Genomic DNA, 15108 nt, shown 5'->3' with positions numbered 1-15108 from the left:
GGGGCAGGTTGGCATCTATATTTTTTTCTGCAGTCCTGATTGTCCGTTGCAGTCTGTGTCTGTCCAGTTTGGTTGCAGATCCAAAGCAGACAGTGATGGAGGTGCAGAGAACAGACTGGATGATGGAGGTGTAAAACATGATCGGCAGCTCCTGGGGCAGGTTGAACTTCCTGAGCTGACGCAGGAAGTACATCCTCTGGAAGACAAAACAACACAAAAGACAACACAAGTGCAGAACTACTATATTCAGGAGGGACATATACCAGATCAAATCTCTTCCTATTTCTGATCTGCTGTCAAAAGAAGGGATGAACAGAGACACATTTACATGAGAAGAGTGAGGGGAGATTATCAGATAATAAACTGAGGCTGCCTTCTTTCTCTCAAACTAATGTAAAAAAAGAAACCTAAAACCTGCATGAGAAAAATGACAGAAGTGAAGAAAAAGTGTAATTTGACCTCCAAATATCTAACCAGTTCATCCTCAAGTCCCAGAGGACATTTGTGCCACATTTAAAGATATTCTTTGCCAGCGTTCCTGTGCCGTCAAAAAATGTGTTAATATCCTGTAAATGGCTAAAAAGTGAGTTTTCCAGGACAATATGAAGTCACATAGATCAAAGTTAGACTCTAACCATTCAGCAATTCACATTTCTATGAAACTGTATCATATTTCACAAGCCAATTAAAAAAGAAACAATTCATCCTTCTAAACTATGTTTTCATTTTGCACATTTACACAAAATTGATTTTATTGAATTATTTATTTATCACACATTATTTAAATGATAGTGACCTTTGACTGACAAAAATCCTTGTAGGAGCCACATAAGTGAGTTTCTTGTGTCTTCTCTGCTTCATTGTTTTGTTTTACTGTATTGCATGTTCACCTGAACTTGGGAAGTATTGGCCACATTTCTCTGTTCACTTCGGTTAGGCTTTGACAGTGAGAGAGGGAGAGCCTCTGTGTGTCTGGTAGCTAGCACCAGTTTGAGCTAAGGTGTTAGTGTGGAAGAATAAATAGTTGAATACTGTATCTCTGATGCTAAAGCAGATTATTCTAACAGCATGTCACATTGTGTTTAATCCCTTGTAGCGTTTTTACAAAGTCTACACAGGCTGATATAAGAAATGGTCCGCGTAGCCAAGGCAAAGAATGTGCCCTCAAGACTTTTCTGAGACACTACAAATTACAAGAAAAGGAACAGACTGTTTTAAGGACAGAGGGAGAGCAGGAACATGGAACGATTCACCAAAATCTTCTAATATAATAAAACTTCACAAAGTAGGCTAACGCTGTTTCTTTGTTTGATTTATTAACAGAAATGTATTAACATTTATTATGCAGGAATGAGACCTTCTGTGAATACATGGCACAATCATATTATATACATTCTTTAAGGAGACAGTGCACAGACATGGTGGGGGAGGGGGTGAATACAGGACTCTTAAAATGACCCTTCAGTGGGCTCCGAGTGACTCGAGCCGAGTGAGAAACACTGACTTTAAGTTAAAAATGTTTTTTAATAAAGAAATGTGGCTGTTACCAAGAAACCAAAAGTCATTCTACTGTTCTGTCATACATCAGTTTCTATATACAAACTAGGGACAGGTAATTCACACAAACCAGAGGGAGTATCTACCACAGTGCTAGGCTGGAGCCTTGATTTTTTTGACTCTTTAACTGTAACAATATACATAATTCCCATGTAACATGACAATTACATGTGCAGCTGATCACCTTACTTAATTTTAAAGAAACTAAAATCAGAGCAAACGTGTGTTTGATCCTCTCTTTAGCTTATAATGCTTTTAAAGCTCATTGCACATTTCCCCCCCACAGACGTTTGTGTCTTTTTATGAATGTGTGTTAACAGGTGAGATTAGTGCAGTCTCTCTGTGAATGATCCTCTTCTTTCAATGATCCTTCTAGAAACTTCAGTGTCCGGTTAAGTAGTCCTGGGTGGAGTCCGAGGCGAAGGAGTCGGCGTCTTCGTTGTCCGAGTCCTCGCTGCTGTCGTCAGCGGCAGGCTCCCCAGACAGGGCGATGCGGGCGTAGTCATCGGTGTCGATGGACTTGCAGAAGTGAATGGCGTATTTGAGTTTTTCCTCCAGCACATGTTTACACGAGTACCTGGGCAGCTTCAGCAGGAAGAAACACGTGTAGGACTCAGGTAGGAAGTGGTCAGGAGGGTTGTATTTATCCAGCACCTACAGGCAGAGATGAAAAAGTGTTTACATCTATTAGTAGGTAAACGATACAGCATAGTATTGCGATATTTTGTGTGTCGATATTATATCGATTCATGGCCGCCAAGTATCAATATTTTATTATATATATATACATATACATTTTTTGTCTTTTTTGCAAGACAAGAGATAATACCAGTTAGCACAGGCCAGAAAAGGGGTATATTCATGTTTTACGTGTATGTGTGTGTGGGGGTGTGTGTGTGTGTGTAATGAAGTGTTTAATAGACTCTCTGGTGGGAGGTATGAAGATTTTTAGAAAAAAAATCATGTTCAAGTTTGATTCGACTGAAATACCAACTGTTCAGATTGTGAAGTTCATGCAGCCTTTTACAGGGTTTTAGTTGTATCAGTGTTGGTCAGTCTGTGGGCTTGACTTGTGTAGAAATAAAAAGACTGAAGTCAGATGAATAGACTGAGATTTTTTACTTATTTGACAAAACAGTTCTTGATTTAGTTGTGTTGACAAAATATGCAGTGAAAAAAGTTAAATCGCAATATATTGTATCGCGACTCAAGTATTGTGATAATATCGTATCGTGGGGCCTCTGGTGATTCCCACCCCTATCTATTAGGTAAGAAAAAACAACAGTAGCAAATCTGAATTTCACACTGTCATGGATAAACAGAAAGTTAGACTCTAAAGTTAGAGATAAGTTTGCTAGGAGTATTAACGTCTACTTACCAGTTTATCACAACATACTTTAACCCCTATACTAGCTATATTAACTCTTGAACAGAGCTATGAGACACAGCTCCAAAAGTCACAGATCTCATTTCCTTATAAGGTCCATTTTACCTGAGCAATGCAGCACTGCGTTTAAGTAGACAATGATAGCAAAGAAAAAAAATAGTCCCATTCTCAGTATGTAGCCAGTGTGTGACTCGCTCGCGGTTTGGCTGCCATTCATAGTTTTAAACATGACATCCTGTTTATTATCAAACTCTCCGAACAATGTCCAACACACATTTGAAACACACGTTCCGAGCCAGAGCTGAATCACAAACCTTAAACATATTGCATGTGAAACAAGCTAGCTAGCAAGTCAACTTTAGCAATCAAACTGAACATGCTAACCAATTTAACATAATTAAACTGTTTAAAAAAAGACGAGAAAAAAGGAACATTAATCTATATGATGTGTCTTTATTAAGGTTCTTCTGCCTCTCAGTCCAGATGAAAGCTAGGATACTAGTATCTGCTCTAACATAGTGGGTCAGTGTTGACATCTCTTCCCTTGACAGTTGCACTAAACACACCCTCAGACTGGCTGAGAAGATTGTGTCTCTGAAGACCTGCAGTTGCAGTTCCTTCCCTTACCTGCACAACAAAGTCTCGCCCTCTGAAGTCAGCGATGGTGCGCGGCAGACGTGTGCGACCCCAGACGAACCTCAGGAACAGAGAGCGCTCTGTGTTGGAGAAGGACTCCATCACTTCCCAGAACCACTGGATGAGCGACGACGTGGGCTCCACTCCTTTATAAGTGGCCACTGACTTCAGCAGGTGGAGAGGGATGTCAGGGCTTCCACACACCTGAGGAGAGGGAACGCTTATTATCAAACCAGCACACAGGCAGAGGATGGAGCTTCAATGTCAGGACCTTCAACTGCTCTGACTAACCATCGTTTCCAGCTCGTATCCAGTGAACAACGACAATAAGGGAACAGGAACGACTCGAGCCATTCCCTCTCGAACAGCAGCGACCTGCTCGTCAAACTCATGGAGCCTGAAAAGGGAGGGGAAAAGAAAGAGACAGAAAGGTTAACTCACACATTACAGAGGTCTTCATTGATCTAAAATGAACCAGACCCAAATGAAACTGGGCAATTTGCTCCAAGCTTGATTAAAAATATTATTTTCAATTAAATAGACCTAACTTTTTTTCCCCTGAGAAATTACAGACCGGATCAAGACTGCAGTCTTTGGACCATACAAAAGCATGGTAATATAAATGCTAAACTTTGTTAATCATGACTAATACAACAAACTGTTTTTACACATCATACTGTTCATAATGTTTACCCATTACGTGTCGATTTTTATTTGATTTGACGTGAACTACTTTTTAAATATTTCATGTTGTGATGTGAAAGTGCTAATACCTTACAAACCAGGCTCTGAGATCAATAACAGTTTGTGAAATTTAACAGACTTCAGTGTTTACTGTCTTGTCTTCTTAGATCTTTTGTACATACAGGTGGGAAATAATCGATTTAAAAATCAAGATTCTTCTCTTCTAAGATTTAAAATCGATTCATAATTGAATTTTTTATTATTTTTTTGGGCTAATCAGTCACTCCCTGCAAAGTGCTAAGGTTAGCTCTTTAACTCAGAAGAATGACAAATAGAGCAACAAGAAATTCAGCCAGTCTCACAGATGACTGGAGTAGACCCTGAAGTATGTACAAATTCATAAATAGACTTTGAATCCATGGATCCAGAATCGTTTTGAATCGAAATTGAATTGAATCGTGAGACACCCAATGACAAACAGTATAAGCCACTTTCACACATGCCCTGCACTCCTGAAACTGTCCAGTACAGTTGCACCTGTGAACGCAAACGGACACATTCCCCACATTTCCGCTCTTTTGTTCATTCTGTGAATGCGTGAAATTACACGTAGCATTGATGTAAAGAGAAAAAACTGCCATCATAGCATCAGACTTTGTTTCTTCATCATCATGTTGGAAGCATTACACCGAGACATCTGCAGCATCGTTTACACTGTGCAACCGAAAAATTACCGCTGTGAGGCACATTGGTGAATGTATCAGGGTGTCCGGAATTTTTCCAGAAAGTGTCAGGATTGCATGTGTGAAAGGAGCTATAATGATGATTTGACCCTTGACCCACACTTGACATGAGTGACTAAAAAAAAAAACCTTGGGCCTGAACCTATACGGGTCTCTTCAAACAAACTGGAAAGTGTACGTTTTGATTACTCAGCAGGTTTTTTTCTCACCTGTAATTGATAGCCAGACGGACATATTCAGCTCGGTTCTCCAGGGTGATGTGGGAGTACTTGGAGCTGAGTTGGATGTCCTGACCGCTGGCGTTGGGCACTGTGAAGGGAAGCGTCATGGCCTCAAACTCCTCAGCTGTGGCCTCGTTGTCCCGGATGTACATCAGGCCGGGAATAAAATCCTTATCAACCTGAGAGATACAGAAAAGATCACCGCTTAATTCTTTATACAGAACTCTTGCAATCGTTTGTCTCTTTATTACCTACAGTATAATTTCCCTCCTTTTCATTCATCTATTTTGTATGCATGTGTTTGAGTGTGGATGGCCTTGTTCACAGTTCCCGTGAGCCTACCGGCGATCGAGTCTTCCTGAAGTCTTGTGGTGGACTAATTTGACATCCAACCTTTATAATATCTCAGGGGCAAAACTTGGAAACAAGAGCAGCTTTGTTTTCCTGCTCAAGTATTCTCCCAAAGACGGTTCAGGAGCTCATGATCACAGCGTGAGGGCAGGAGGCGACTCACGCCGACTCTTCAACAAAAGCTCAGATTGTGGGACGACTACTGTTTCTGGAATAAATATAGATTAACTTTAGGAGGAGCAGGCACAGTGTGACGTGACAAAACGTGTTTCTGACGGTTGTGCTCTTTGGAGCCTGAGGCTAAAAGGCTTAATATTTAATCTGAGCAGGAATGTATAGGAATGTGTTCTCTTTGCAGGTTCTAATGCAGATCATGAGGGTTTTGAAATGTTGTATAATAACGTGACATGAAGACATTCTTTTTGAACCTGAGAGGCAGACACAAGGGTTCAGGTTTTAGAGACAATTAGAGTTAAGCTGAATAATAGTTATGAACATTTACATAATGTCTGACACTAAGCTGCTCATCATGAAACAATGAGCCTCATGAAAGAACAATCTTATGTCCTGATCCTGAAACTTTTCTGTTATATTTCTTTTAAGGCTTTAAGTCTGCATCAAAAATCTCTCCTAACTGCACAAACTTCAATTAAACTAAAACAAGTCTCAATATGACAAATGTGACCTGTTGATGAGTAGGCTCAGGAGGAAGGCTTATGCCTCTTTCTGTTACAGTATATTCTAAGTATGAAATATAAAAGTTCAACTGGTTCATATAACCTCTCTATGTGAATGTCACAGCTCAAATGGTCGAATGAAATAGACTAAAGAATATTCTACAGGAGGACAGGCTGGACTGTCAAGTGTAACTGAGGATGTTTCTCTGAACAGTAACACAAGACTTAATAATAAAAGTAATAAAGGGTTTGACACTTTAAACGTTCTATTGGAGATTACTTTAAGTGAGATGAGAGATGGTTACATAACCTGGTGCAGCTATTTAGGCTTATTGTAATGAACAGTTACTTACCAGTCAGTGTTTGATTAGGAACATAAACGCTATTTCCATTACAGTGAAGTTCCAAGAATTTTTTTTTTTGTGCTGTTAAATTTAAGACGGAAATTCTGTATCAGCCAAAAACCGGTATCAGCAGGTCAGACCAGGTAAAAATCTGAAAAATGTGAATGAGTGCATATTAAGGAAGAGCTCAGCTTAAGTCATCCCAGCACTGATTCATCTTTTCTGCATGTGCCCCAGAGTACGTGTGTTTGAGTTTGTTGTTGTTTCACATTGAGGCAACCCAATTCCCCTGTCTTTTTTACCACTGTGGAGAAAGGCAGATTAATCGGTTTATGATTTTTATGACAGGTATGGAGCACTTGTGAATCTTCTTCTTTCACTAACTTGAAAATAAAGTTCTCTAAAATCCATTTAGAACAAATCCATTCATATCAGCGTTTCTAGCATGCAGGCCGGTGTATATTTTCACACTTCATCAACCATCTCGTGTGTGTACTAGATACACACTGAGCAGCCTGTGTGTTGACAGGAGAACAAGGCTGTGTACGTACCTCACTGAGGTCAGCGATGGTCAGGTTCATGCCTGCGAGCTGTTTCCACACCGGCTCTGCCAGATTCAGACTCAGAGGGCTTCCGGTCCGGATTGCAATACCCAGGAGGACTCCTGCAGACACGGGAAGATAGAGGGTATTACCCGCTGATCAAACAAGAACAATACTGTCACTGTGCTGTGCAACAAACCTGCATCCTAAACAGGAATATTCATATTTAAAAAGACATTCTCAAAGCTCACATTAGAAACTTTTAAATAGACGCTCGTATTTTCAGTGTTTGTTTGTCAAGGATTAACACAAAAGAAGACCTGAATGGGAGATTAACTGGATTATACCTAGGAAGCGGAACATGCTCATGTGAAGAGGGGACTTGGCAGCGGGGTTTAGCAGGAAACAGTCCCTGTTAGCGCCTGAATCGTCCCGACCGTTGGGGGTGACTATAAGCAGCGGGGTGAGGGCGTTCTGCAGCTCCTCGCACATCTCAGCAATGGACTCGCTGTAGCCTCCGCCACAGTCATCCACAGACTCTCCTGAGGAAAAAAAACACATCCAGAGTGAGGAAATGTTCACATAATTAGCTGCTCTTCAAAAAATATCTTACTACATAGGGTTTGGGTGTAGACATGGAAGTGCAACACATACCCACAAATTTGACCTTCCACACTCGATGAGGGAGCAGGAGACTATCTGGGCTGAACGAACTCATTTTGGCACACATCTGACCAAACACAGACTTGGTTCCATCAGGACCTGCTAGGCCCCCTTTACTACGAGACCGCTTCACCTGCAGGGGAAGGAAAAAGAGGGATGGACAAAGAAATTTAAGTTTGATCTATGCTTAAAAAACTCTTTTTAGAGAGAGAGGAAGTACTGATATGCATGAGCTACTGGATATGACAGCTTCAATACAAGCAGAGCCACACGGGGGGAGGTGTGCTTGTGTGGCGGGCAGTGGCCCGGACTAAACTTTATGTGGAGTAAAGTCTAGAGCGCAGTCCAGGAAGCCCTGCAGACAAGCCGGAGCACAGATCACACACACACACACCAGGAGAAATCCCCTTATGAAAGACATCACATGTAATGCTCAGGAGCCTGTCTGGAACATAGCCTCACAGTGGGAGAAGGAGGTGGAGATTACAGTAAGAGGGAGCAGGAGGCTTCAAGAGAGACAAAAGTGAGTGTGCAACAGATTAAGAGGGAGCACAATTTCAGAATGTGAGTGTTGTGTACGGCCCAACATATCTTACATTAGACTTTTTTAGCTTGATATGGGTCTTTCACAGACATATGTGGTGTAGGGTTGACCCCATATAATCAAATACTCAACAATCAGTTTGTCAGAGCCTCAGTGGACTGCCAGTCTCTTCGTTGAGCACAAGGATCATCCCATTCCAGCTATATGGGGGTGTTTAATATTTAATTTTACATAGATCTGCTTGTTTTCTCCAAATAATTCATGGCTCATGGTATGGATTTCACCATATTGATACTTTAAATGCAGTTCTTAAAACCACCCGTACTCTAAATCAATCTCCTTAGTGTGAACATGAAGAAATAACCACAAAGTATTGATAGAAGCAGCAGATCCATGTTTTGAAAACTTGAGATGTCAGTAATCAGCAGTCACGTGCAATTGGCTGTCAGAACAGTGAGCGGCCCCTCCTTTCAACAAAGGCTCTCATTGGCTGAAATAAAGTGTCATCAAAAGGCGAGCGGAATAGTGGAGTGTTTTGAACAGTTCAGTGGATTGTTATGGATCTAATGTGTTCAGATTAAAAATTTTACTGAATTTAAATCGTGGGGACTCATTTTTGGTGGCATTTTATGATCAGGAGAGTTCAGTCAATCTTCAAATGGTAAATTAAAAGACGTTGTTTGTTCATTGGTGGTATGACCTGAGCACACTGGGCCATCAGTGTGTGTGTGCCTGCTGTATTGGACATGTGTAATATCGTTATAAAGTCACATTAAAGCAGATTTAATGAATGAGAAAAAGGATGGATCAAGTCCTGTCATAGACTAAGTGTTATTCCAAGTCCTGAAGAAAGATAGTTTAATGATGTGGTTAAACTCAAATAAGAAAATCCATTGATGAGTGCAAATAACAACAACAAAACTTACGACTGCCAGTCTTCGCTAGGCAAAATCTAATGAATCAGGCTCAACTATGTAAATCCTCGGGGACAGGCCTAATGTGGTGGCATGTAATCTTTTTTTTTAAATAGAACATGTAATGCAGATAGCATTGCCTGCTGATTTATTAATCGTGTTTTCATGTCCCAGCACAAACCTTGAAGTAAAGTCCAGATTTCAGGTCATTTAGAAGCAGAAAAACCAAAGACGTACACTTTCATATCAGCACCAAATTTCACTACATCAGATGCAATGCAGGAAACCCCAAACATTTCCCCCATATAAAATCTATTTTGCCATTTTTCATCGTTTTAAAAATCACACATCAGACAGGCTCTAGTATGTAGCAAGTATTTCCTTCAGTACCTGTATCCTGTTGAGCTCCACCACAGGTCCATGCTGTCTGTCCCTCACCATCGTGGCTTGAACCACCTTCCTGAAAGCTGCTTCCTGTTCACACACAAAAGAAAAATGTTACCAAGAGAAAAATCTGATAAAAATGAAACACAGAAATAAAAACTGTTGTTGGAGTATTTTTCTGGGATCATAATGCTATCTCACCTTGCCCTGGGAGATGAGGATACCCCTGAGAGTGTCGAAGCCCACTGAGGGTCCGTGGCCCGTCTGACCCAGCCGACCCTCCAGGTCAAACATGGGGATACAAGGGCAGAAGAGCTCTGAGATGTGATGCAGAAGCAGCAGCCTGTTCCTCAGGGCCATGATGGGGATCTCCTGCAGGTGGTTGTACTCCATTGGAACCTTTAACACACCACACAGAGAGTCAGGCATTCGCAGCATGGTTATTTTCAGGTCTGCAATAGTGCAAAGCTTTACCGCCACCTACTGGAACATATCAATGGCAAACAAGTTCTTCAACACATATACAGTATGACAAGAGGGTACAGTACCTGTGCAGGCAGTTTCCCAGCATTTGTGGGCTTGCTGGTTGACCAGGCGAGGGTGTGAGCAGAACCACAGGCCACCCGGTTGATTTTCTTGCCCTGCAGCGCTGCAACTAGCCGCGGCCTCTGGATGGCGTTAGTGGTCCCATCTCCAAGTTGGCCCTCATCGTTGTCGCCCCAAGTGTACACTTCTCCTGAGCCAAACACAACACCAAAGCTTTCTGTGAAGGTGTGATGCAACCCAACCTGATCTTTTAAAAAAACGTACTACGTCATGGGGGTAATAAGTACAAAAAGATGAAAACTTGTTAAATCCTACCATCCTCCGTGCAGCACACACAGTGCAGTGATCCTGTTGCTATGGCAATGACTTTCTTCCCCTGTAGCCCCTGAACCTGTCTGGGTCTGCGAACGTGGTCATCAGAGCCGTGGCCCAGCCGATGATAGTCCCCTTTCCCCCTAAGAGTGACATGATAAACAAACACAAGTGAGCCACCTTTTCTTCAACGGCAGCAGTGATACATGACGCCATGACACATCTCCTGTGCACTGTTCTGTACGTACCATGTGTAGACTGCACCAGACTTTGTAAGAGCCACAGAAAATTGAGAGCCACACTCCACTTTGACAACTCCAAGGCCGGTGAGAGAATCAATCTAAAAACAAAAAAAACATATTTATCAGTCTTCTGCTTAAAAAAAAAAAAAAAAAAAAAAAAAAAAAAGGATCTGGAGTCAGGAGTCTGAACACTCTCACACTGTGTGACGTTCTGAAATGTCGTCAGCGTCTGAATCATTTATCAAGAACACAGTATTTGATACTCAGATTCTTGTCATTTCTGTATGAATCCATGATGAGCAAGTTGTTATTTTCTGTTTGGGTGATTTTAAATACGAAGCTTAGTGTACCTGAAAAAACACATTTCTATTATTCTGTCTGTAATAAAAAATAATCCTACCAGAACTTCTACCTAACTTTTTAGTTGAACTCTGGAAAGAACCAGGCTATCAGTTTCTCTGCGTTATTAGTCTTAAAGCAAAGCTGAGGCATCCAACAACTAGGGCTGCTCGATTATGGTAAAAATCATAATCACCATTATTTGATTGAAAGGAGTACAAAATGCATGCGGCACAACAATCGTTTATAGTCAGAAGCTTTTTCATAAAGAAATAAAACAGACTCATACAAAGGTCATGCCCCTCATCATCTGCTAATCATCACTTGTTGGTCTCCATACATGTGTAATGCAGAGACCCTGTCCTCTGCCTGAATTAGTTTATACTGGTCGTTTCTAGGCCAGGAGTGATGTGTTTCCCCCAGCCACTGAGAGCACACAGGTAAGTGTCTGGAGTGGATACAATTCAACGATTGGACGCCATTCAAACCGGCGCAATTAGAATTTTGTGTTTACAAGCTGCAACGAACAATGCATGTGACTCTACATTTAATCTCGATTAGTTTTGTTTTCATGATCCTAGAAATCAGCAAAATGGTAACAAAAAATGGAAGTAGGTGTTAAAATCCCCAAACTCTTCTAACCACAAAAAGGTTTCCTTCAGTGTATAGGGGCTTTTTAAAAAAAAATCATATTTCTGAGTCATTTTAGCAGAAGTTGATTAGCCTCACTGTTCACCATGTCAGGTTAAAACTCAATATAATACAATACAATAAAATGATGGACGATGGAAGTATAGGCTACTCCATCCCACAAGCTTTTGCAGACCTTCTGTGAGACCCCCTGCGATGTGAGAGGCAAAGCCTGCAAGAAAACTACCTTGGTAGCATTAATATCCTCCACTTCTTCATGTTAGAGTGACCATGGTTTAGAATGGAAATCTGGTTGCCTTGTTAATAGATTAAGTCTGGCTATCTACCAAATCCAATACTGGTACTTTGTTTCAAAAATAACCTAAGAAAACAATTGTTAAAAACCCTGGACTTAAAGCTATTATTGCTAAATAAACTTGCATGAAAAGTAAGTAAAAAGTATTAAAAGAAAAAAGCCGCCTCTCTGTTGCTAGCTAGTATTTTCCAGCATTTTCTGATCTCTTCCCTTCTAAAATAGCTAGGGGAAATAAGTCTCAATTATTAGGTGATGTTTCGGCTGACCTCCAGTGCACACCATTGAGTAAATTGCCTTACCTTCATGGGGATTTTGCAGCCGTCACTGCCTCCCCGGCCCAATTTGCCATAGTCCCCATCTCCCCAGGACCAGACCATGTCATCGTCTGTTAGACACAGAGTCTGGGCATCCCCGCTCCCGCAGGCTACATCGATGACCCTGTGACCCTGCAGTGCATCCACCTGAAAATAACACAGAGACGCTAACATCAGCTCTAGCTCACGGTGATTATCTGGGAAACCTTGTCAGAGTGATTCAGAGTAAACTGTGTGATTTCTGTCCAAACACTGGCTAAAACACATGTCGCTGAAACACACACAGCCTTTTCAGTGCACTTATAAACCCCGGTGTTGACTTTAAAGTGAGGGCCTATTGATCACTGACCAGCTTGGGTTTCAGCTGGTCCTCGCTGTCTCCATGGCCCAGTCGTCCGTATCGACCTTTGCCCCAGGTGAAGAGCTCTCCGCTGGCGGTGATGCAGGCGCTGTGAGCCCCTCCGGCTGCGATATCCACCACTTCCACTCCCCTCAGAGACTCAATTACTCGAGGACGATCGCAGGGGCTAAAGTCAGGAGGAGTCAAAGGTAGACCAGGAACACAAGCTTTAATCATGATTGTTACAGCTACACGGGTTTGTGTTAACGATGTGTGAGCGGTGAAGGTGCAATGAATCGTTATATTGGATTCAATTCAGACCTTCTGTTCCCATGGCCAAGTTTCCCGTCCTCAGCCTCTCCCCACGAGTAGACTTCTCCCTCAGAAGACAGAGCCAAGCAGTGCTTCCCTCCAGAGTTCACCGCCACTTTCCTGATAAAGACGTGTTGAATGGACTCCAGCAGAGTAGGTGTGGCCACGGACTCTGTGCCACCGATACCCAGTCTGCCTCCAGCGCCATATCCTGTTGCATACAGCTGAGGACAAAGACAAACAATATATTAGACTATGTGTTATATTTTTATTTCCAATTAATTTGCTGAGGGTTTTTACAATCCTCAAGACACAAGATTCAATTTGATTTAAAACATTTCAACTAAACAGAAAGAAGGTTCCAGGTTCAAATCCCAGGCAGACAGGGACTTTCTGTGTGGAGTTTAAATGTTCTCCCTGTGCTTGCATGGGTTCCCAACAGGTACTCTGGCTTCCTCCCTTAGTCCAAAGACATGCCTTTTATGTTAATTGGTTCCTCTAGATCAGGGGTTCTTAACCTTTTTGACCTCGGGGCCCAACTTTTCCAGTACAAAGTGGCCCGGGGGGGGACCCATTCAAATATTAACACTGTATTGGTTTAATTGATCTCACTCTTGGTTTGATTTCTATTCAATAACTACAGTTCACTTACAGTTTAACAAGGTAAAACCTTTTGAAATAAATTACATGAAACAAAGATATTAATGGGGGGGGGGGGGGGTTGCAGACAATTGTCATTTTTTCTTCTTCTTACTCTTATCTCAGGGTATATTTTAATATTAGGTTTGTATTTATATCACATGCATTTCCCCTCTAAATTAATTCTGTTTTTGCAACTTGCAAGTTCCACTCCTGCACGCACTTGCAAGTGCTCTCGCTACTCCGCTCTCTCGTGCTCTCTTGGTTCCCGTCTCTTCCTGCACAGAGCCATGAGCGTGCCTGCACTGACTCACGCTCTCTCATGCACGCTCTCTCTCTCTCGCGCACGCACCAATTTTTTGAATGAATGAAAATATAAATAAAAGCAGCTCGGAAATATACACGGGCAGCCATAAATGTACCTGGACGGCCCACCCAAGTATCGTCTATGTGTTGGAAACACTGCAGTCCCGCGGCCCTCGCGGCCTACAGGTGCAAAACTCAAAGATTTTTGTGGCCCTCTAGGTGGCGCTCGCGGCCCAACTGAGGGCCACGGGCCCATGGTTAAGAATCACTGCTCTAGATTACCTGTAGGTGTTTGGGTGGGAATGGGCATGTCACCCAATGACAGCTAGGATCGGCTCAAGCCCCAACAACCCCAAACAGGATAATGGATGGATTTTATAGCATACATGGCTCTGCCAATTAATACATTTGACTACAAACCAACTTTGATTATTATGAATAGGCTAATATTCTGAATCTTTTTTATCCAGTTAATTTTTCCGTTTCAATGTGTATTATAAACATCACTGTAAATATGCCAACATTAGCCAGCTAGCTAGTTCAAAGTGAACTACAGATGCATAGTTATAAACAGTAACTTTGATGTAAAGCATGTTAGTCACAGTAAGCAGAACACAGACAGCAGAGCATCTAATAGTCATATCAATATTAATATATTAATAGTCTTCCTACAGAGTGTTACAGCCAGTGTGAGTGCTACAGAGACGTAACACAAGAATCAAAAAAAGGAGTGTTAACTGAAATGTGGACATACCTTTCCATCAGCAGTGACAGCAAACAGAGTCTGCTCCCCACCGATAAGCTGAACCGGACGCAGTGTGGCGAGCGTCTCTGTGGGAGTGGGCACTTTGACCTTGGCCCCCTCGATGCCCCCCAGCTGTCCTCTGTGGTTGTGGCCCCAGCCGTAGATGGTGCCGCTCCCTCCAGCCGAGAGGGTCCAGTCGTCCGGTCGTCTGTTCATCCACTGGACGAGCTGCTCGTCGTGCTCGCGCCTAAACAAGTCGTGACTCTCGTGGAGGCCGTTCATGCTCTCGTGATCAGCCATAAGCTCACGGATTTTCTTCGTTACCTGTAAAGTTTTTAGGAGTGATGAAGGGATTAAAAACATTCTCAGGTTCAGGTGCAACAAAGGAAAGTCAAGGCCACAACAGCCAGACTCACTCAC

At 42.1% G+C, this 15108-nt stretch overlaps 1 protein-coding gene across 3 annotated transcripts in view; it reads right to left on the bottom strand.

Annotated features, from left to right (window-relative positions):
• Positions 1-1296: 1296 nt before the first annotated feature.
• Positions 1297-15108, bottom strand: part of herc2 (HECT and RLD domain containing E3 ubiquitin protein ligase 2) — a 55781-nt gene continuing 41969 nt past the window's right edge. For 2 of the 3 annotated variants that reach the window (XM_061030214.1, XM_061030228.1), the window contains exons 75-90: positions 14698-15012; positions 13008-13222; positions 12696-12873; positions 12332-12493; positions 10754-10845; positions 10509-10648; positions 10196-10383; positions 9849-10046; positions 9654-9737; positions 7797-7938; positions 7490-7684; positions 7152-7264; positions 5217-5407; positions 3872-3977; positions 3572-3784; positions 1297-2211 (exon numbers count right to left, since the gene is read on the bottom strand). In XM_061030214.1, the coding sequence (XP_060886197.1) occupies positions 1939-2211; positions 3572-3784; positions 3872-3977; positions 5217-5407; positions 7152-7264; positions 7490-7684; positions 7797-7938; positions 9654-9737; positions 9849-10046; positions 10196-10383; positions 10509-10648; positions 10754-10845; positions 12332-12493; positions 12696-12873; positions 13008-13222; positions 14698-15012 (2805 nt within the window). In that variant the 3' untranslated portion in view covers positions 1297-1938. The remainder of the gene's footprint in view (positions 2212-3571; positions 3785-3871; positions 3978-5216; positions 5408-7151; positions 7265-7489; positions 7685-7796; positions 7939-9653; positions 9738-9848; positions 10047-10195; positions 10384-10508; positions 10649-10753; positions 10846-12331; positions 12494-12695; positions 12874-13007; positions 13223-14697; positions 15013-15108) is intronic. The other variant, XM_061030223.1, reaches the window with a different exon arrangement.

Source organism: Labrus mixtus, chromosome 3, assembly GCF_963584025.1.
Source record: "Labrus mixtus chromosome 3, fLabMix1.1, whole genome shotgun sequence".
Taxonomy (NCBI): Eukaryota; Metazoa; Chordata; class Actinopteri; order Labriformes; family Labridae; genus Labrus; species Labrus mixtus.
The sequence above is the reverse complement of the archived record's forward strand: the minus strand, read 5'-3'. Positions and strand labels throughout refer to the sequence as shown.